This window comes from Cynoglossus semilaevis, chromosome 14, assembly GCF_000523025.1.
Source record: "Cynoglossus semilaevis isolate Cse_v1.0 chromosome 14, Cse_v1.0, whole genome shotgun sequence".
Classification (NCBI taxonomy): Eukaryota; Metazoa; Chordata; class Actinopteri; order Pleuronectiformes; family Cynoglossidae; genus Cynoglossus; species Cynoglossus semilaevis.
In genome coordinates, this window is record NC_024320.1 from 9,985,616 (window position 1) to 10,008,771 (window position 23,156).

The window sequence follows — 23,156 nt, forward strand, 5'->3', positions numbered from 1 at the left end:
GTGGGGGGGATTGGCGGGACCGTTTTTGGGGGGGGGGCCCCCTTTTTTAAGGGGGAAAAAAAAAAAAAAAAAAGAGCCAAGAATTAAGAGCAAAGCAACAGCTCAGCCTTGATCACCAGCTCCCGTGTGCTTGTGTGTGCGAGAGGAGGGATGATTGGGCTGGACTGATACCGACTGTGCTCAGCATAGCAAATGTGGCTGGCAGCAGCAGCGGCGGTGAAGAAAGAGATGAGGGGGTGGGTGGTGGTGGTGGGAACGGTGGGGGGGTAGTGGAGAAGAGGAGGAGGAGGAGGAGGAGGAGGAGGAGGGAGAGGGAGGGAGGGAGAAGAGGTAAAAATAGCTCACCCTTTTGTGTATAGCAGCACATGCGGAGCACACGCGCACGCGTGCAGAGACACAAGACACACAGCTGCTGCCGTAGCACTGCTCTCCTATGTGTACGCGCACGTGTCTATGCATGGCTGTCTGTGTGTATATGTATGTGTGTGTGTGTGCGTGTGCGTGTGTGCATGCACAAGCGTGTAGGCTGTAATTATAGTGGCAACATGAAAAGGCTTTTGTAGCTGCCGAGCCCTGGGAAGGCATAGCTATAAAAAGCCGAGTGACAGAAAGAGGGGAGGCAGAGGAGTGGGTACAGAAGGAGTAGGAGAAGAAATAAAGAACGGGAGGGGGCAGAGGTATGAGGGGGAGTGGGTAAGAAACAACCGAGCTGTGCAGAACAGGGGAGAAGAGACGACAGGGTGTGAATGACATGCATCACGACTACACACAAACCTGACTACACTGACATGTTCTCCAGAGAAGCTGTGTGTGTGTATCTGTGGTAACTGTATTCACAGGCAGCTGTATATATTCTTACTGTCAAACTTATTTCAAAATCTTTCAAGATGGCAATTAGTCCAAAGATGAAGATGAAAACACATGTAAAATCCCTTTGGACAACAACAGAGAAGGAAACTGGAGAGATGATTGGGGGGAGGGGGTTCTCCGTGTCTGATCTATTTCTGGATTTCACTGGAGAACAAACAAACACTTAATTAGGAGGGAACCAGGAAGGACCCAGAAGTTAGAACCAGGAGGCTGGAAAAGCGTAAGTGAATTTCTGTGTCATTTTAAATATGCAACTTTGAACAACTTTTCTGTAACACGTGGAGATTTCTAAAATATGAGTCACAGTGAATTGTTCGGCGAGTCCTTTATAAGAGTTACAGACACAGAGGAGTCGTCGCAGTTGGATCTCGTTACATTCTCAGAACAGCTACATCTGGACGGGAATGCGATTAAAAAAAACTCCCCCATATGACTGATTAATTAACTCCATCGTGCACAGACACAGAGGTACTAATTACTGATCTGAAACAGTTTAGTGGAAATAAACCTCTAGAAAGTTCTGTAAAACTTTAAACAGTTCGGTGTCCATCCAGGAGATGTGCTGAACTTTCTCCTCAGCAGCTAACTACATGTTGGATTCAAGAAGTTAATCAGCACCAACTCCTGACATCATTCTTATATTCTTATTATATATGTTATATGTTATTATATATGTTTATTCCTTGTATTTGTTTTTCAGTTTAAACCTTTTTCCTAAACTCACTGCGCTGTCTTTGTTTACTTGTTTTCTGGGGAGCGACCCTCTGCTGGAGGATGTTAGAGTCCCGCTCAAACTGAGTGAAAATTCAATTAAACCTTTTACAAAAGACCTGTGGTTCAGTTGAAATGTGCGGCTGTTTATGCAAATACTGCTTCAAACTTTATTAACAGACAGGGACGAGTCCTAACGATGAAGGCGTGATCTCTGCCTCTCTGAAACAACAATTCCACATCAGTGGTAGCTGATCTCTCCTAATACACCCATTCAAATGAGCTGTGTTTTGCAAAGTAAATGAGGTCTATCTCCTGCGATCACACCTGTGGCTCCGGGTAATTCTACTCCTGTTTTTGCACAAATTACTGGTTGCTCCTTTGCCTTAACCGTGGGAATGAGGGGATGGACATCATTGTCTGTGGTCTTCAAGCAAAGTGCAGAGCCCTTGGGTCCAAACCGCACAGCTGATACGTGAGACGCACATGGAGGGACCACAGGTGTGTGAGGACACACACAAACAGTCGGAGCGGGAGAGCGGGACAGGGAGGAAGGGGTGTGTCCACACACCGACACACACACACATACACACACATACACACAAAAAGCCAGCACACTTGCAAACAAGTGATTTATACCTTGGCAACAGAGAACATCAATTTTGAATGTAGCCTAGTTACCCAGCAGCTCCCTCCTCCCCTCTGCTGCTCCCTCATTCTTTCCTCCCTCCCTTCCTCTCTTTCCTTTGCTCTATCTCTTCATCCTTCTCTCCTCTTGGTCCCACTGGGCAAGCATCGGGAGACGGGGAGCTATAAATAGTCACAGCTAGCCTCAGGCGGAGAGTCGGTCGACTCCAGCTAATGCAGTGAGTGGTGCTCCAAAACATTCGTGTTATGATCGCCACTGTAAAGCAGGAAAGGATGTTGGCGTAACGAGCCAAGCAAACGGGGTTGACCTGTGTCTGCAGTGTAGTTTCTGCGGTTACATGAGGAGAAAAATGAATCCTGACTCCGAGCTAACAGCTAAGCTTATATGACATACTGTAAAAGAAGGGGACGTCCGTCCGTGACAAAGCCAAAGACGGCCTGACAAAGAATGAGAGGAAGGATGCTCCAGCCTCATTACATTCAGTGCACTTCCGTTCTGGCTGCTTCGTCCCAAATGACTCCAGCAACCAAGGTGATCCAGACAGGAACAATACAATTAATCAAATACGCCTCTCCTTGAAGAGCCTTTTTCCTCTGGGTCATAAATTTGCTTCCTGATGGCACGGGCTGACGTCATGTGGGCTTGAATGAGAGAAAGAGTGACCCCTGTGAGAGCACTCCCCTAATATGCATTTAATGAACCAGTAAAAACTTCATCTGACCCTCGTTTGTTGATAGAACAGTTGGTGCTCAAATCTGTCGTAAGCTGAAGAGCTTGTTGTTAGACTGAAAAAAATATTTTATTTTTGAGTTGGTAATGAGCATTTGTGTTACATCTAAGCATTCATTGCAGTTGACGTTAGGTGTCCAAAATACAGATCTAAAACCCAATTTACAAATACACATTTAGAAATGTTACTTGGACATAATTATTTAAAAAATAATTAAAATTTTCACATTACATTAAATATATATCTATCCATAATAAGGAGTTTTTCATAATGTCTTTAGGTCAAATTTTAAAATATCATGTGCAACAAGGGACAAAAGTTGGATAGTGAACTTTTTTTTTTTTTTGCTTTGGTTTGAAATTTAAAAAAAAAACCTGCATCTGCTCTACAGAAAGTTTAGTCCTAATCATAGATTATAGAAGTACCTACAGAGCTGAATACTGTGATAATAACATGAGCTGCATAGATTCAAGTGGCTCTCACCACCATCATAACAAAATGAGCGCCACAAAGAGACGGCAGTGTCATTAAACCGCACTTGTTCAGTGCTCTGTTATAAAAAAAAGGACGGCACATGAACAAAAAAACATTTTAGACTCTGGAGATGTTGTCATTATATGTAATGATTAGGAATTGGTGCATTAGTAGTTTTCGCATTTCAATTCAATTTTTATAATTGCAGAAATGTTGGCAAAGTTATGCTTTAAAACTTAGATCTTATTCAACTACAATTAGTGACATTTGAAAACTTGTATTTTTAAAGGACATCAGTGAGAGCGTTAGACTTATTTGCGAGACCTTGTGATGTAAAAAAACCATCAAGATTCTCTGCAGCTGATACATATACAGCACAAACAAAAGTCCAATATTTAAAAAGACAGTTAGTCGAGATAAATTTTAATTCGTTTCTGGATGTTTAGCTCAGACATGCAGGCCTGGGGTTGCTCATGTTGGAACACAATGTCAAAAGGCGCAGGGACACGGCACCGAGGTGGCAGTGTTGTCCATAATTGCCACTGACAGCTCATTGGCAGGACATAGTGTATCTAGTTACCCAGCTGGACAAGACAAAAGATCCCGGGACAAAAGATGTGTTCAATTTCTTTCATTAGCTTATTTTCCCACTGTGCTGTCTTTGTCCTAAAACCAATTAAAATGGCATTTACCCGAATATCCACCGTGAACAAATTCTATTATTTGGTGTTGTTGTTTTGGGTGGGTACACCGAGACATAGAGGGTGCTGCACCCCTTTAGCACATGAACAAAACAAAGCATGAACATGTGCCACATTAGTGGCTGCACAAAAGACCTCCTGATTTTGTTTAAGGCCAAGTTAGTGGCACATGCAAGAACAGCCGGCTGGGAACATCATCATTCTTTTTCTGGAGCTTTCGCAAAAAAGGTTGTGTTGTTGTGGGAACACGTCTGTCGTGGGGGTTAGCAACATGCACAGATGTCTCAACTTGTCTTTTTGGTTTTTGACAGAACTTATGTTTGTGCAAGTTGACAAAACTAGATGTGAGTGCAAGGCCTAAAAATAACTAATGAACCTCATGCTCTTGTCTCAGGCAGGGCCACAAAAGCACTCGCCCCAACACTCACGACAGAAGAGAGGAATAAACACTTAATCACAAACAGAAGATTCAACACATGCAGTCCAAGAATAATGATTGTTTGTTCACCCAGCGCGCACGTGTGCATATCTGCTGTGTGTCCTTCTAAAAATAGACTGAAGGATTAGCTTAGCTCTTTTTTATTGCAGCAAAAGCTTTTAACCCCTTCCCCCCTGGATTTGAGCAGCCTGATGTGTGGTTGCGTGCATTCGAAGCAGGAGGAAGAGGATGGAAAGGGGTCAATGACTCGGTCCAGAACAGAAAGCTGGATAAATGTAAATGTAAATTTAATGCGTACTGGTCTATAACCTCTCCCTGAGCCAATATTTATATAGTTTTAGAGACATCAACTACAACAGCTTTTTGACTTTTGTAAAGCTCTCCAGAGAGAGGCATAGAGAAGAAAGTAAAAACCTTTTTCTTAACCGTTATATGTGATGCAAATATCTCAGGGGTGTTGCATCTTCAAAAGATTGTACAATTCCAATGTGAAGAATTGGGGAAGGCTATTAGTCCCATTCATAAAGGAGAACTTCTGTACGTTTAATTATGTGTCTGTATATCTGTGTGTTTATGTTTATATGTGTGAACACGTACATATATATGTAGATATTATGGCTGGGTGATTTCTCCATATTTATACATATATATATATATACAGTACATCAATATCCCACGGGACAATATCGATACAGTTAATTTTGGGTTAAAATGACCAGGGCTCTAACACCCAGTCCACTGGTCGATTTATGTCAAGTACACATTTCTAAATATGGTCACAGCTAATTTGAACAATGCACTTAGAACCTAAGGGATTTGTGTTGTGTAAATCTGTGCAGTTAGATCACGGAGGACCAGCAGGGACGCAGACTCATGAGAACCAAAATAATCAGAATATGAGTTGCTGTCCACCGGTCCAATGTCCTGTCCTCTGTGGCCAGGGAGAATATAATGTGTGTCACTGCTTGTGTCTGATGTTAAGACAAACACGAGTCTTCCATCGATGCAACTGAAACGTCCCGACTGATCTCACCATAAAGATATGATCACAATTACTATTACTAAGAAGAGAACTATAAAAGCTCCAAAGAAATGGAATTAAGGTAAACAAAGGTGATAACCTGTCAAGTTGATCCAGTCTGTACCAGACAAGTACACATATTTAACTTTGGGTAGAAGCAAATGTAATGCAGTTCCCTGAGTACTGGCTCTGTTACTTTGTGATTCCAATTCACTTCATTCCCCTCGCCGTTTTACGGTTGTTTTACAACTGTATATGGATTGTGTTGCACTTGTCACCTAGATACGGCTGAGCCTTCGAGGAAAAGAGCACTGTGTCAACTTCACCTGTTCAGAGCCATAAAAGGAACTCACACCCACACGCCGGCTGAAAAATAAAGCAATAAAAACCATCATCATCGTGAGCAGAGTTTTTTATGTCCTGCTGTTGAGCTACGAGCTAGATAGGGTTTGTGGAATTTGTTAATTTTTAATTCATGCCATCATTTAACCACGTGAAGTTCAAACAGTTCATTTTCCGATCACTGCTTCTTGTACAGGGTACTTCCTTACTAAGCAGTCCCTGAAGTGTCCGTCAGTGAATGTGTGTAACTCGTGCAAACCCACTTCTTGCTTTTGTGGTAAACACTGCAGACGTTCCAGGAAAACCAGCGTAAGCTTCAGCTTGTCCCTCTATCAGGGGCGGCCACAGTGGTAGTCCGCACAGTGGTTTAGCTTCAAGGTTTTACACAGATGAAACTCAACCTGGGGTTTGGGGCCTGGAGTCTAAAGGCAAAGATCCTGCTGCTGCACTGCTCCAGCCCCATGTTTTAGAGAAACACTTGAATCCTGCAGTATTCCGACTGCAGTTTTCTAAAACTAAAGGAAGAGAATACCACCACCGTTTAATAAAAAAACACTGTCATCTTCTCCTCGCTCTCTTTGAGAGAGTGTTTTTTTTATGTGCAACAGAGCGCCCCTCTAAATGTTACATGGGGAATGAGCGTTGAAAACACGGTACTGCACTCTGTCGCACTCACTGTCTGTCGCTGGGTTATTTTACCTGTCACTCTGTGTTTATATCTATGTGTTTATGTTTAGATGATGGGTTTATTCAATTAATAAATAGAGTAGTTCAGGGGTCTGGAATGAATGAATGAATGAGTGTGTGTGTGTGTGTGTGTATATACTGTATATATATATATACATATACATATACATGATTATCAAAAAGTAAACTCAATATCTAGACTTTTGAAATCATTGAAAGTTGCTTTTTTATTCTTATGTTATATTAAATTAAGAAAACCTTTGCTGCAATAATAGTAATAATATAATATAATAATAGTTTTATGTATAATCTTTGTTTATGTCACAAACCCACAAAAATGTGGTTTAAATCTCCTTCTGTGTCTGCAAACAGGAAAACCAAGCCTGCTGACACAAACTGATAAGAGTCCAAGAAAACCACAACAGAGAGACTGGAGCTGTACTGTACACTGAACCCTGGAGCTATAGCACTGAGGAAGATTCATATCACAACAACTCAGAGCTCTTTGTACACGAATGAAGAGCAATTAGGAAAGGAGGTTTGCTGTCATGATTCACAAATACAATGATTAGAAGATAATACACTGCTCTGTTCAAAAATGTTTCAACAGTCCCCTCAGTCTGAGCCCCTTCAGTTCTACATGTCACTTTCAATGCAGAGAGATTTAAGCTAAATGATATTTAATCTGCAAAATCCCAATGCTGCTGTAATAAAGAAAATGAGTAAACCCTGGATGAAAACATACAGGCTGCTAAGCTCATTTAGAGATTACAAAAATGGCATTCAAGCAGACACGCACATACTCTCACTAATACCAGACTGCATAAGAGTTGAGACAGTCTCACATACACACACACACACACGTGTACATATATAGCTGAACTGTTAGCATGAGTCTGCGGCGTGCTACTGCAGCTCTTGGCTCTAAAATTCTACAAAACCTGTACCTTTTGGGTGACTCGTTCACTATGGCACACTGGTTTATTACATTATCACTACTTCAAGTAACCACCAGAATTATCAGAACAACATGACATTTTATTTTGCCAGTTTTGTTGTTCTTCATGAAAAGGCAACCATTTGATTTTCTTTTTCTTGGACCTTTAACATATAATACTGGCCTAGTTCTTCCAACTTCAGACAGTGGTCATTACTGTCATATTTACTAGTACTCCAAGGGAATTTAGCTTTTAATAGCACGGGCCACTACAGGCAGTTCCAGAGTACTGCTGACAATCGTCTAAAATGTACAATGTCTATAAGGTAAAATTTGGACTAACCAAAGACGAGCGGTCGATTTCTGAACCAAGGATTCCCTTTGTCAGTTCCCTCGAGTCAATCAAGTATAAATAATTAAACAAAGGCTTGTCACCTCCGTAAAGCCTTCCAACTCTCATTGATCAAACTCATTTCATCCATCTTTGTTTTTATAGGTTCACCTGCGATTTGGTTTAAAGAACAGACAGAAACTATTAATACAGTACAATCTACTGGGACAATGGGACTGCTTTCATTGTTTTCTCCTTTCTACGACTATAGCACTAAAAAAACAAAAAAACAAAAAAACACAGGGCGCAGCACATACTGCTGTAGGGGTGGACCTGGCCTATTACTGCCTAAGTGTCAGTACTGCACATATCATATACAGCATTGTTTCCCAAAGACTGGGTCGCAAGGGATTTTTTTGGGGGGGGGTCGTCCCACTATCATGTTTCCCAGGAGTTTACGAATATGTCTAATGTCTAATGACTTGGGTCGCAAAGGTTTGTGATTTTTAAAATATGGGTCCCCCCAAAAAAAGTTTGGAAAACACTGATATACAATATATACATCATACATATAGTATATATATATTCACATATATGTTTATATCTATATAGACCTAGTACCTATTTTTTGGTAGGTACTGTATGTAGGTGGGTTACCAATATTATTCACATTGAATCAGTTCATAACTGTCCATTTAAAAGTAAACAACTTGGGTTTGAATAGCTCATAGGTATGTTATAAACCACAGGCCTGTTCCCATATGTTGGTCGTCTTTGCCTTTCACTACCAATACAAGAGCACAGCAAGGGTTTTTAGAAGTCTCACAGTTACTCTAGAAACAAAGCTCAGGTGAAATAATTCCCTTATGCAGGTGCAATATACACAACTGAAAACACAAGATAAATATCTTGTCTGTGTTTTGTTGTCTTAGGACACGATCCTTCCAATAAGGTTCAGATGTCCTTTTTTTTTATCCCTAATAAAGTTTGGTTTTTACAAAAGTACTGTTTTTACAAAATTCAAAAAATCACCTTTCCTGATATTGCCACAGCCTCAACAATGAGCCAATCCAGCAGTGCCAACAGCAGACAAACCTCAGGCGACATGAAGCCACTGGATCCATTACCTCAGATCTATTCTACAAGAATAATGAAAAAGGAATTGAATAACTGCTTCTTTTAAAGGAAGGAAATCCCTCTCACCTCCTGAACATAAACAACTCTTAGTTAAACTAAGCAACATGAATCGTCTAACGGAATGCTGCAAGGCAAGTTGTTGGGTTTTTTTTTACTACATTTTTCAAATTTAATGTCTTTAAATGTGATTTGCGGCCTACTGGTGTCTCTCTCACTTCCAACCAGTCTGTCCTTCAAACGGGAGAAGAAGTATGAAGACGGCAACAGCCTCCACTGTGAGCCTTTCACAGTCACAGCAGAGGCTGAGAGACAACAGCTGCAGGTGGGAATGACCTCAACTGTAACTGTACTCGTTTAAAACATATATTTATACAGTTGTTATAAAAATGGGTACAATAACCCAGCGAGGGACAGTGAGTGTCGGGCCGATTAGCGTAGGAGAAGGATTACAGTTTTTTTATTTTATTTTATTAAAGACTAAAAGTTCATAGCGAACTCGGCAGCTGCTTTGGCATCAGAGCTTGCGGCTTTCCCACGCCGAACGACTGAATGGATGCCAGTCCTCGGTTGAGCACTCATAACCAGATATTTTGTATCACAAGGAAATATCTTGTAATAGTTGCAGACTCGTAACATGGAATACTCGTGTTCCAGGAAGCTCGTATCTCGGGGGTCCACTGTATTGGTTTTGTTTAAATGAGCTGAATTAGCAGAGAGAAAAAAGGTAGGACAAGATGGTATCATTTCGAATAATAAATAAAGTTCTCTTTGTTGTTCTATTGAAGTCTGTTCAGCTGTTTTTTATGAGAGCCCAGTGGCAGATTTAAATTTAATGATTTACCGTTTCATCTAAGCACATTCACGTACTAAACTTTAGATGTCATAGAGCTACTTTGACAGTGCCTTCAAGACACACTTCTGTTCTAATACTTTTTTCTAATTAATAAGCTTAGGGAGATTAAGGCAAGACTGTAAGTGTCTGGTCTGATTAATTTTTTGTATCATATTTACCACAAATTAAATCCTAAAAGAAACTTCCATGTGTGTTTGTGTGTGCGCTTTGGAAGTTCTGAACAGATTTGGGGCTTTAGTGGTCTGGACCAGAATGTTCTCCACCTTCTGACCAATGTCACCTTCAGCAGGGAAGATGACTGGAGATTGACGATATATACACTAACTACATCAATAAGCAGTGGTTCTGGTCAGATACAATGGTGTGTGTTCTGTCTGTTGTGTTGTAGAGTTAAGGCTAGGAGTATGGAGTCAGTATGTTTTTTAGAATGACAAATTTTCCAAGCTATTAATTTTAGGGGTGGCAGCGGTCCACTGGCAGAAGGTTAGAGTTTAGTTTTAAAAGCAACAGCTTTTAACATGTTAGCATGTCACATGACATCTGATAGTTAAGGATCAGGTAAGGTCTACCTGATGATAGAGATTCTGGAGGTTCTGAGCGCAGCGGCTGAAGCTGCTGCTCACTCGTGCCCCTTGGGTCAGTGCATTGATCAACAGCCCTGGCATTGATAGTGAATACACAATCCCTGGTGTACAAGACAAACACACTACAACACTGTCAGGTATATGAGCCACCAAGGCGCTACGATAACTATTTTGTCATTATTGAGTAACCACAATATTTACCAGCTGTGTAAAAAAGCAAGAGCGTCTTCTTCTAAGGTAAGCCTGATTAGGTGTCAAAGACAAAACACTCTTTTAATGAGCCTGTGTTATGGACTTTCTCTCTCGCCCCGCAGAGCTCATTCATATTGAATCAGGCAAATTAGCGGCCATAAGACCATATTAAAATGTTTTATTGCATTTTAGCGAGCTGCGATCTGCACATGTTGCTGAACAAAATGTTTGCACCTATCAGTAGAAGCAGATCAGGCAGCAGAGCAGAGAGATTTATCTTAATGTGGCCAAGCGGAGGAGCTCAATCCTCATTACTGTACACATGACAGTTACAAATCATGCTGGAGATTCCCAGTATGTTTCATCAGCAGCAGTGATGGAGTGTTTCCTCAGTGCCCAAGCTCAGGAGCAGAAAAAAATTAAAATCTGTTAGCCCAAAAAATATTTAAATGTGGTGGTCTGGTTCTCACTCACTGGCAAACTAGCCGTTTTCTGGCACTACCTACAGATGTATGAGCAAATGTCAAAGCCACAACCCAAACTTTCCCATCCATCAATCCACAACCACTAGTTGTGCCTGTGCCGATTATCTTTGCTGTCAAAATACAAAAAAAACATTTTTAGCTGCTGTGGTAAACATGGAGTATACCAATAACCACTGGCAATACATCAATGAATGAATTATTGACCTTTTTGTATTGACGTAGACCAATTATTATTATTTATTTATGTATGTTTTTTCCTCATAAGATTAATAACAGCTGCATAGTAAAGAGGATCTGACACATGCACATTATACTGTGTATTAACTGTTAGGAACAATTCTTCATATTTAAATCAGATCGCACAAATAAGTGCAAAAGGTTGCACTTGATTTTTATTCATGATGTGAAGTTTAGACTAAGTGTTTTTACAGACAAATTTCATTCGATTTGTAAAAAAAAAAAAACTTCTCCTTCCCTCATAACTGTTGCAATTGCAAATTTGTATCAACATTATTCATTTCCCCGCACAAAAAAATACTAAAAGCATTACCTTGGTGGCTGTGTGACGTCATCGCCAGTGGTGCATTCAACATGCGTCCACTGCAAACTCCGTTTTTATATCAGTATATGTGTCTGTCTGTCTAGAATCTCCTCAAAGCAGGACACAGGAAGCGGACATCCAGCAGCCAATCCCCATCAGGCTTTAGATACAGTTGGTCCAATCAGGGCAGATTTAACGTCTGACACTGGTGCCAACCTGAGGAGAGAAGGTCACAGAAAGAACATATTTCTCAGATTTCTGAGGTCCCTGTGTTTCATACTTTATGATGATGCCGTAGCATACAACACATAGTTATTCAATGTTGGCCTACGACATGTCATGTGAAATATTAGAACCTGCTCACAGGATATAAAAAGCACACTGAAAGTGTCTTTAAAGATTTGTTCTTAAACAAAAAGAGTTTACTAAGCTAGTACACTGTGCAATTATTATTTAATCAATTTTTAAACACTATACAATTAGAGGGATTACTGATCTTTGATCAGACCATTTATTTTCCAAAAAGAACACAGAGAAACACTCCACCTAACAAAACCCTGATACTTAGCAAATGTTTTAACACATTACTTTTTATTTTACAGGTTTAAAATAAGATGTGTTGATTTATTAATTGCAAAATAAAGCTCCACAAATTATTATTATTTAAATTTGTATGATGACACTATTGTTTTTAATGTTCTGCCTATGACAATGCGCTATAGTGCAGAGCTCCTACTGATCTGTAGGGCTGTACACTCTGCAACTCCCTTGTTATCTGTATAACTGTATACATTAAAGTGTTTTATTTAAGAAATAATAAGAAATAAATAAGAAGTTTATATAAAGAAATGACTTTCTGGATACCGCTGTGGATACACCTGTTATATTTCCTTTGCCAATTTGTTCACGTGATGAGATATGTTTTGAGGGTAAGACATCTCACCACCGGATTGGTTTAACCATGTTCACATAATGAACAAGAGTTTTTTTATAACTTAATTATAGACTTTTCTAAGTTATTAATAAACGTTTAGGAGACAATAGCGACACAATGGAAAATCATTATTTCTCACACCTCACGCAGAGACTCTGCTAAGCTAACCCTGTGTAAGAGAGTCAGCTTGGTATCCTTTGGGTTTCATTACTGCCACCAACTGGTCTATTTTATATTAGATAAATTTAACATCCTAAAGCTTCACACAAACTTGAACCATTATGACAGGTCGTAGTACTGTACAAGTTTAATTTTGTATTACATTTTATACTATTTGTTTCCCACATGATACCTTTAAAACAATTAAAGTAGCAGAAAAATGAATTTAAAAATAGTTTTCAGGATGATGTTTGTCTAGGTAGCTGATTAGTCTTTAGACCGATCCTGGAAACAAGTGATTGGTCTTTTCTTTCGTTTCATTGAGAGCCTGACATCCTTCAGCCTGCAGCACAAGTGTCAGATGTAATCACAGCTCAAGCCCAGAGCATCAAGTCCAGCGTATACTACCACAAATAAGAGGGGACTTAACTGCCCAAGGGTGAGGTGGGTAATGGGGACGATGATGGGGAGGTAAGAAGGAGGGGCGGTAGATCTGTGCATGTTCACACCCCTGTGTGTGCTGACAGAGGTCCCACAGGGTCATCCGCAGCAGGATGCGTGCATGTGTTAGAGTGTGGGGCAGGGGGCGACGAGGGGGGAGCATTAAGACGAAAGTGGCAGACCGGCGCAGCCTCGGGACAAATTACCCAGACCCCTGTACCCCCCCGTCCAAAGAAAAACTCGGTCAGTGCACAGTTAAAGCACTCTGGTGCTTTGTGATGGAGACAAAAAGGTTGGAGGGAGCAGAGAGTGGGCACAACAGAGTGTGTCACTGGAATAAGCTGGGGGGAACAGGGAGGGCTACATGCAACTCAACTCTCCCAGGGCATTTCATCAAGACAGGGGTACCCGTCTGTGTGCGTTTGTGAGACCATTATCAATAAAATGAGCTAGTGAGATGAAGGGAGGGGCAGATCAGTGGGGACATGTCCTGAAGCCCCAAGTGAAGATATAATGACAAATTATAGATGGGTTGAACCTGTGGCAGACTGGAGGGGCAGCATTATCAAATGCAGCTGAATGCTTTTTTCAAAAATTCAATACAAACAGGATTAAATATTACAGGATTTGGTTGAATAATAAAACATTGTGTAGCCACTGTACCAAACCCTGACTGAATCTACAGCTAAGAAGAGTCTACAGTCCCCAAGTCAAAGTGATGATTACAAAAAAGTTCAACAAATTACCAATGTTTCAGCTCCTTTTTATATGTAATTATGTTTGAATTCTATTGAAAATTGAGAGAATTGAGAAAATTGAGATACTAAGTTTCTTTTTACATATTACATATTTACATTTACCCTATAGTTTTTTGCAATTAATGGACACACATGTATCTTTAACTAACTATTGCTACTGTGTCATTTTCAGGTAATTTGACCAAAGAAAAGAGCTAATGACTTGCTATATACCAGTATACAATATCTATTAACTTTATAACACGTTCGTTTTGTGTTTTTGTGTTTACATTTTGGGCTCAACGTGTCGATATATACGTATACTATATTGACTAAGTTTTTTGTCGTAGGCTTGCTGTTGATATTTAGTTTAAACTTTTAGTTATCGTTCGACTTGCTTCGATTGTTATTCAGCCGTCATGATGCGTTCACGTACATGCACAGAAAAAGATTGACGCATGCAGAGAAGTACCACCGCCCATCCCGAACCACTACCTTGACACACACACACACACACACACACGCAGGCCCGTGTCTCTTTAACCCTTTCTCTTTTAACAGTGACACATATATAACACAGTCTAAACACTGTGTTCACTGCGGTAAGGGCCGAGGTTAGGTTCAAGCCCCGACAACATAGTGTAACAACCATCGGAATAATAGACGTCGGCTTAACATTCCCGCCCGCAAACAGTGCAATAAAATCGGACAGGGAAACACAAGCCGCGCGATTGATATGGAAAAATGCACCATATCTGGTTTAAATTTGAATTAAAAAGTGAACCGGAAAGGCACAGGCCGATAAGAGAAGTGTGGAAACTTCAGGAGGACATTGTTTTGATGATGAACCGTATGTGTGTGTGTGTGTGTGTGTGTGCGTGAGTGTGTGGTTCGCATCCCTGTCTGGATTTGAACATCAGCTTCACAGCAGCAGCAGCTTCTCACCTACAGCCGTCCCAACATGCTCCTTATTGCTCTCCCATCTTCTTCTCTGAGGGGGGTTTGTTTCTCTCACAGTGCAGCAGGAAGAAGGAGGAGGAGGAGGAGGAGAAGACAACACAACAAAAATTTCATCTGCTGACAGAGTCCGCCATACTGGATTTTTCTTACAGCCCTCAGCGTCACATGGAGGAGCGTCCCTGCCTGCATTCAGTGGAGGCGGAGTTTGAGCCTGATGAAAGTGTCATCATCTGCTGCTCTACTACTACAACAGCACTGTACAAATCTACAAGTTAGTGTGTGTGTGTGTGTGTGTATAAGCTAATGACAACATTTGACTGTCTACACGTTACATTTCTTTCACCTCATGAATTTGAATGGACGTGATTACATTTAGACAAGTCAAAACGGCAGTTGGAGCCTGTTGTTTTTCGATTTTCATTCAACACAATTAAAGATTTGAGTAGTCAAGAGGCAGAAATAAATATCTGTGCTCGGACCAAGTCAAATCACTTGTCTGTAAGTACTCCAAATGACAGTTACCGGATTCTATGATCGAATTTAAATAAAAATAAATAAAGACAGCACCTTATTTGTCATTTAGTGCAATGATGTGCAGTAATTCTCCATCCAAGTATGGATTCCAAAGCAGGACAAAAGGCTGAAACAAAACAGCTGATCTTGTTGTCAGATTACATCAACAACCACTGTGTAGTCTGTTGTATGACTAATATATCAGCTACGGGACCATTCGCATTTGCTCAGATTTATTATATCAATGCGTGATACTATATGTGTCCAGACTGGGTATTGGATGTAGAAACATTACTAGATATGTGTGTGAGCGTGTGCAGAGCTGGATGAGTAAAAATGATTGTGCCATTATTGGGTTCATAGGCCTCTGGAGGTTGCCCTATATGGAAAGAGACACACCGTAATTATCCATAATGCAGCTGGTCTTGTTCAAGTACGGCCTATAATAATCTTATAGGGACCATATATGTCTATGGTGGACAATAATGAGTTTTTAATATCTTTACTGCTGCATTCTTATTTGATTTTGTAATTATTGTGCTCTGGAGTCCAAATTTGTTTTACATTATAAATCTAAATAATTCCACTCTGTTTATATTAAGGGTTTTCCATTCAGGGTCATTGGGAGTTTTTTTATTTATTTTGTGCTTCATCATCCCATTAATACAGCCTGTAGTGTCTCTTCATCATTTATGATTATGTCTTTACTCTCCCATTGTGCTTTTTGTTATTTGACGTAGTCAGACTTTTTAAATGTATTTTCATTTCAGTTTTATCCATTCCACTCTATCATACTGCAGGATTTACGTGGTAACAATGTACAACACTTATTTCAAATCTAAAAAACTAAAATATATATTCAGGTCTTCTTCACCACCTTGATTTTATATCCATGACTTTATATTCGATTTTGCAGGTCAGCAGCCACCCACTGGCACGGCCAAGATCACTCCGTTACTGTAATATCCAAACCAAATTCCTATAAGAGAAAGTGTTACTTTCCACGGTGTGCAGGTGGTAGGTTTACTCTGACAGCCTCGGGCCTGGCTCTGATGTCTCAGTGAGGTGCACGTAGACAGTATGGGAGGATCAGACTGTGGGCCTGAATGAATGAAGCCAACACACAGACTTGGAGAAGCTGTTGAAACATGATTAAACTCCATTTAAGACCCGGATTTGTGTCAAGGTGTCATTCAGGTGAGTAAAGTAAGCCTAAACAGACGTCATAACACCTGTAATGTTGTATTTATTACAGTTTCAAGTAGACAGTGGTTCAGCCTTAATAACTTTGTTGGCTTCACTTTGCCTGTATTTATTATTTGCCGTCGGCTAAATTTGACTTTTAAAACACTAATTAAACATATTTGTATTTCTGCAAGGTTGCAGAAATACAAATTAACAAGAGAACAGGGAACAAATGTCCTTACATTTTCTGTCTGTTTTCACATCAGTATTATGTATGATGTCCCTGGGAGAGAACTAACTGGTGTCTCATTGCTCTGCTCAGTCTTTCCATGATGTATGGACTGTGGAATAAAACTGGCCTCACACTGGTTTTAGACTCTTATAAGATATTCCAGGTTAAATCAATCTCAGTTTATTTTTCGACAAATATCAGAATTACGATCAGTACTTGTTTGATGTCTCTAGTCAATCATACACCTTACGATAATCCAACATCTCACTCTCTGAATCTGTGCAAGTCAACCTCAAAGACCTCACATAATATTGTATACAATAACGCCACTTTTAATGAAAATGTATATGGTTTTTTGATGTGTAAATGATATGATAGTAACTTTTAACAATTTTTGAAAAAAAAAAAAAAGATTGAACACAGCCTGATTCTTTATACAACTGTCTGTTCTGGACAAACCCTTTACCTTTAAATGGTAATGTACCACTGCATGCTCTGCCTAACTCAGTGAATAAACTGATTCTAACAGACCTTTGTGCAGTCGAGTGTTCCTTTGTGTGCATACAGTACACAGTAAGGAAACATATGCCACTTTGGCAGGTATGGTAAACCGACAGGACGCCGGACACCTAACTGTGGTCCAGTGATATACTGTACTTGGCCCTGATTCAGACCAGGAACAGGAGGAATGTCCTGTAGAAATGATGAACCTAGATGTTCTGCAGTGGTTAGTAGTTCAGTTTAATACTTTGTCATTACTTTTATGCTAATATGGAGACTAACAAGAGTTGAAGTGTTTGGCTGTCTCCACCGTGAACTCACATTCAGGGATTGTTCAGATAATATAGCTTAGGTTCGTTTTGCACTGCGCCAAGTGAGCAGCTGCGCTAGCTTTTTGTTGTACGTGATCGCAGTCAGGGAACCGTGCACAAGTAAAGACAATCTTTGTTCAGTTATCTTAATATCTTTGCTTAATCTTTGTAGAATGGCTGGAGCTACCCAGTGGTGCAATTACTTTGATCAACCTTGGCACCAAAGACACAAATATGTGTACAAAAACCATGACAATGTCAATTTTGCACAATATGTCCCTCAAGGACACTTTAACTGGACCTCCTTGAGCACAGACGTCCCCTACTATTACTTCCAACACTGTCATTAAGGTCAGAATAATGTGAACACACACATTTTTTACTCTAGCCACTGCTTTGTGCTGCTCTGCTACAATGTGATTTTTCATTCAGGTCACTCTTCTTTTGGAGTACAAGGGAAGTCTTTTGGGACAGCTGTATCCATGGCAACAGAGGATTATAGTTTCGGAGGACGAGCATCAGTTACATAAGGCGGTCTGTCTCGAGGCATCTTTGATATGGCTGTTCTTGAGTGAGCTCTGGAGGTCCATGACTGTGGGCCTTCTAATCAGTATGTATGAATACAAACACATGTCCTCCCTTTATGGGGAATAACGCTATGTTTTATGTTTTGGAGTGAGCAGTTAGCTATTACACACTTCAGCAATTCCAAATAAGAAAGAGGTGGAGCCTCTCTCCTCCAGACCTGAGGACAGGAAGCCATGTTTTGTCACATGGAGCAATTTCATGTCTGTTTCCTTCCCCTTCACTGAGCTTTTGACTTTATATGACCGGTCAGGATTTTATATCAGTGCTTTTTTTCTGAGGGGAAATATATTTTAACACAGTAAAATATCTTCTTTGAATATTTTCAAGTCATATCAATGGATTAGTGGAAAAATACAATATTTTTATGTAGTACTTTTCTGTTAGACCTTTGGTAGTATAAGGGTTGTCTCAATTCAATTTAGGCAGTTGTACATATATTTTTTAGAGTAGAGAATACTGCGTATACACATAACTTACTGTTTTTGTTAAATTACATTCTATTACCGGCCAGGGATTGGGTTTTTTTCACTAGCTAATGTTCTTCATGGGATGTGCTAGAGTTCCTAAAACCTGCGACTCCTTTCATCGTCCGTGGACAGAAACAAAACAAACACTACATTTCAGTATGCAAAAACAAAGGACCTTGGAATGTGGATCAACAGGGAGAGACAACATGGGACGTATGTGAGCTATGGACGCCTAGCTCCTTGGTAGTGGTATCAGTTGAGGTTAGCTTAGCAAATGGCTAAACGTAAGACATTCAAGACCACGACATGAAACGTAGACAGAACCCAGATGTCATTCTGGCTTATATTAACACAAGAGTCACATGTGCAATGAAGTGAACTTCACAATCTTTGATTATGTTAGTTGAATTAATTTGCATTGACCAGGGTGTAGATGTTGCCTAGTTGACCTAAGATTTAACTTATTTCTCTCTGTGTGTGTTCTGTATATAGAACATGGTTCCTTTTAAATTTCTGAGGGTTTTCGTCCCAAAAATATCATCATGTTTCTTTGGCTAGTGGCTGGAAGGGTGAAGCAGACATGTACCAAACGACCACAGCACACACACACAGTACACACGGGCTGTGGACCAGACCACTTGCAACACAAGTACAAACCGGCTGTTAGTGGTTTGACGAGTGAAGCCGGCGTCTCACCCAGTGCGGTCCCACATGAGTGAGACGACAAAAGAGGCAGACCTCAGCATCGTAAAGAGGCTTCCCTGCTGCGGCCCGAAAGCAAACACACACTTTAGTGACAATATGTGATAAAAGTGAGTCGCAGTTGACAACACAAGTGTATGGACGTCTGTGAATTTAGTCCCTTTTTTTTAACTACGTATGAAAAGGAGGATAAAAAAATCTTTCCAGAATACCATGAAACTGGAGTGTTTAAGAGAGAAATGGGAGCAAAAAGGAGCCATAAAAAAAATCTTGTAAAAAATAATAATAAAAAAAATAGAGTCAAAGACTCCTATAGTCGAGCCAGTGAGTCTAAGAGTTTCCATCAAAGTCAGTGTGTAGAGTAATTACCTTTCACACAGCAAGAGCTTCAAGGCCTTATTACTGATACAGAACACACACACACACACACACACACACACACATTAAGCATTGGATGAATATGTCTCCACTTCCTGGTCAGCCACAGCGTATGCGTGCCCTGAGAGTAATGACGCCCCAGAGTGTCCAGGCTTTTCAGACATTTCAGTTCACAGGAGAGATAAACCCAGAAATGTTGTTGTTTTGACGGTCCAGACCTGGACCCTGCTGTTCTGATGACGGCAGAGAGAAGTCTGAGCCACGCGCTGTTCCAGAAAGCTACCACAAAAATAGGACGGTTCTTAGAAATGACGACTGAAAACACGCAGAGAATAAAAACAATAAGCAGTATTAAAAAAATATCCAATATTTTTCAAGTCTCAAGCATTGAATCAATATTAGACCACAAATTCTTTAAAGGTAGAAAACGCAGAAAGTTAGGGTTAGTTTTGGTAAATACACGTGATCTGTGGTCAGCGTTGGTAAACATGAAGTGCCCTCCCTCTTCCCTGGCACAGTGTGCTATAATCACAGTTAAAACAGCGTGGGATTGGTCTACATATTTACCAATGGTAAAATTTCCAGTCATGAACAACCAGACCAATTGCAAAAGTTGGCGAAAAAGAGAAACCACTGATACTGTAGGGGGCAGCGTCACTGCAGAAGAACCTGAGTAAAACACTTCTTTTCTACTGTATTTTAATTAGGGCGGTCAAAAAGGTAATGGCATTTATTGTGACATTTAAATCTGTGAAATGAATCACATTAAAGTTTTAACACATTTGACCCCCACTGTCCATCCAGTGACTCCACTGTCCATCCTCTTACTGTTGCTCTACTACAGTGGATACTGGGACTGTTCAATTACTTCTTGAATAAACGAGGCACAAATTTCTGGATACATGGCAACTATATGTGACCAGTGAAGTTGATTGATTGGCTGGTGTGGGCAGATAATTCCACTGTGACAGGTACAATACATTGCAGGTAACTTGTCAGAAAATACAAAGTCTGAAGTTTAGGCTTTTGACATTATATTTCGATGTACACGGTAGTGTGGGTAAATATAAACTGTATCATCAATAAAACAATGGAAGGGATTTAATTGATTAAATATTAAAGCCGACGGTTGAAGGAAAACATCTGCCACCGTTCTGCTGACTCGGTTCAACAGCTTCATTCAGGCTTTTCTGATGAACAGACGCTTCATAAATCTCTCACTTAATGCAGGTTTTATTACATCCATTTATAACACACACGCTGATGTTTCCACATGTCACTACATCATCACATGGTCGTATTTTTCCACATGAAATTTTGGAAAGGCTGAATCTGGGCAGTCTGTAAAGTTTATATGAGTGTGCAGTCTGTGAGTCCTGCCAGCAGTCTACAGAGGGACACATAAAGCCTGAACCTGAAAAACCTGAAGTGGACAAACTTTGTGAAGTGTTCATTAAATTTCCAAGACCAGTGTCAGTAAAATAGTTAAGCCCATAGTCTGGCCTTCAGGACAACGATGACACTCTATCTGGGCAACATTTTTCTTTCCTTAAATATATTGAAGTAAATGTACTGTTTGGTACGTTGGTCCATCATTATTTTATACTTTGACAACCTTAACTTTGCTTACTATATGATACTTTAGTTCCTGTCCTACTTAGGTTTTGATATGTTTGGCTATTTAGCTGTAATTTGTTAAACACTAACCTTTACATTACAAATATTTTAGTTATAATTAATATTTTCATTTGATGAAATCGTTAAGATTTATTTTTTAACTTTCAGTGATGTTTGCTAACTTGTGACAATAAATATCACCTAAGTATTTTTGGTATATTTTCATTTGACTAACTTGTAGCAATCCATACTATATTTATTGTGAACTTTAGCTGGGAATTAGATAATAAAGAGTTTGCATATTTTATTATTTGTTTTTAGCATTTATCATGTGGTAGAATCCACTGCCAAATCTCTTGTGGTGATATTTTAATATGTGTAGTTTTGACCTGAACTTTGTTTATAGCAGCTCCTTTTTATCTTTAAGCTAAGAATTCAGATTTTCTCTGTGGACTTCTGTATGGACATTTATCCCAAACGATCCCTTGAAAATCCCCACATTTTACAGAAAAGTCACCTGCTCATGTTCACTTCCTAAGGTTTAAGACGACGCAGTAAGCGGCTTCACCTTTGCCTCTGTAATAACAGTGGAGTAAATCATAGTTTTGACACTACACCTCTAAAGTGTTGAGGCAAGATGATGAACATGATTCATGTGTCCGCGCTGAGTCACTTTACAACCGATTACTTAGAAAAGAGCAGGAGTTAAAGGGAATAATTTCCATCCACTGTAATAAAAACAAGTAACAAAACAACCGTGGTGTGTCGGTCAGGCAGAGAAAAGGATATCTCAATCACACAGTGAGGAATGAAGGGAGATGTTTAAGAGCTGAGTATGTACATGGAGTTTTGCCTCCAGGTGGAAACACTCGAATAACCTGATTATCCATTATTCCCTGAAGAAGCTCTGAGGAGCACATTTGCATCTATTAAAAAAAAAACACATTAAAGTTGTTAAGGCTCTTTCTGTTTTAATAACTGAAGGGCAAATGCTGTGCATTAAAAAGAAAATAATAAGCTAATTAAAAAACTGAAAGCTGTATTTACTAGCTGCACCATGAGCAGAGCTTCCAAAGAAATGTGTCAATAATTGTAGCAGTAAAAAGTTATTGTTTTCCATTTTCTGTAATTTAATTAATTTCGACAAATGAATCATTCTTTCATTTATAACAAACCACGAGCACATTACATACCCTGAGACGAGAAACCTAATGTTTGATATATCAGTGATAATTCTTTGATAATTTATCACACCAAAATACTCAACTTTTCATCACCTCCTTGACCAACTCACAGCTGTGGTATGTTAAGTTTTTTGAGTGTTTTTCTATTTTCTCAATGTATTTACTACTCAATTTTAATATATGATCACCATTATGTACTCAAGGAAAGTTTGGGCCTCATGGAGTCAAAGAAAAGACATAGAGGAGACACCAGGAGACCCTTACTACTACAATCACAGGAGGACATTAACTTAGCACAACCATCTTTGTCAAAAAAATAAAAATAAAAATACAGACTTACACAACAACACGCCGATCTGCATTGTTGCGATTGTCTCTAACCAAATGTTCACAGACGTTATTGCAGTAGCATGAGGACTTAACGCCCTCTAGTGGAAGCTCTGCCTACAGCCTGGAACTGTTAAGCACTTACAGCTCAACTCTGCATAGATGAGAGCAGGTCCGCTCGTCACATGTGAACATTATGAATCACGCATCATCTTCCAGTATGTATCTAAGGAATA

The 23,156-nt window shown here is 39.8% G+C and overlaps 1 protein-coding gene across 3 annotated transcripts in view; it reads right to left on the minus strand.

Moving 5' to 3' along the window:
* The window catches only part of LOC103389529 (histone deacetylase 4), a 60,739-nt gene extending 44,545 nt beyond the window's left edge, over positions 1-16,194 (minus strand). For 2 of the 3 annotated variants that reach the window (XM_017038992.2, XM_008324971.3), the window contains exons 1-2: positions 14,901-16,193; positions 11,694-11,900 (exon numbers count right to left, since the gene is read on the minus strand). In XM_017038992.2, coding sequence (XP_016894481.2) covers positions 11,694-11,736 — 43 coding nt within the window. In that variant the 5' untranslated portion in view covers positions 11,737-11,900; positions 14,901-16,193. Of the gene's footprint in view, positions 1-11,693; positions 11,901-14,900 lie in introns of all 3 variants that reach the window. The other variant, XM_025062213.1, reaches the window with a different exon arrangement.
* Between the last annotated feature and the right edge of the window lie 6,962 nt (positions 16,195-23,156).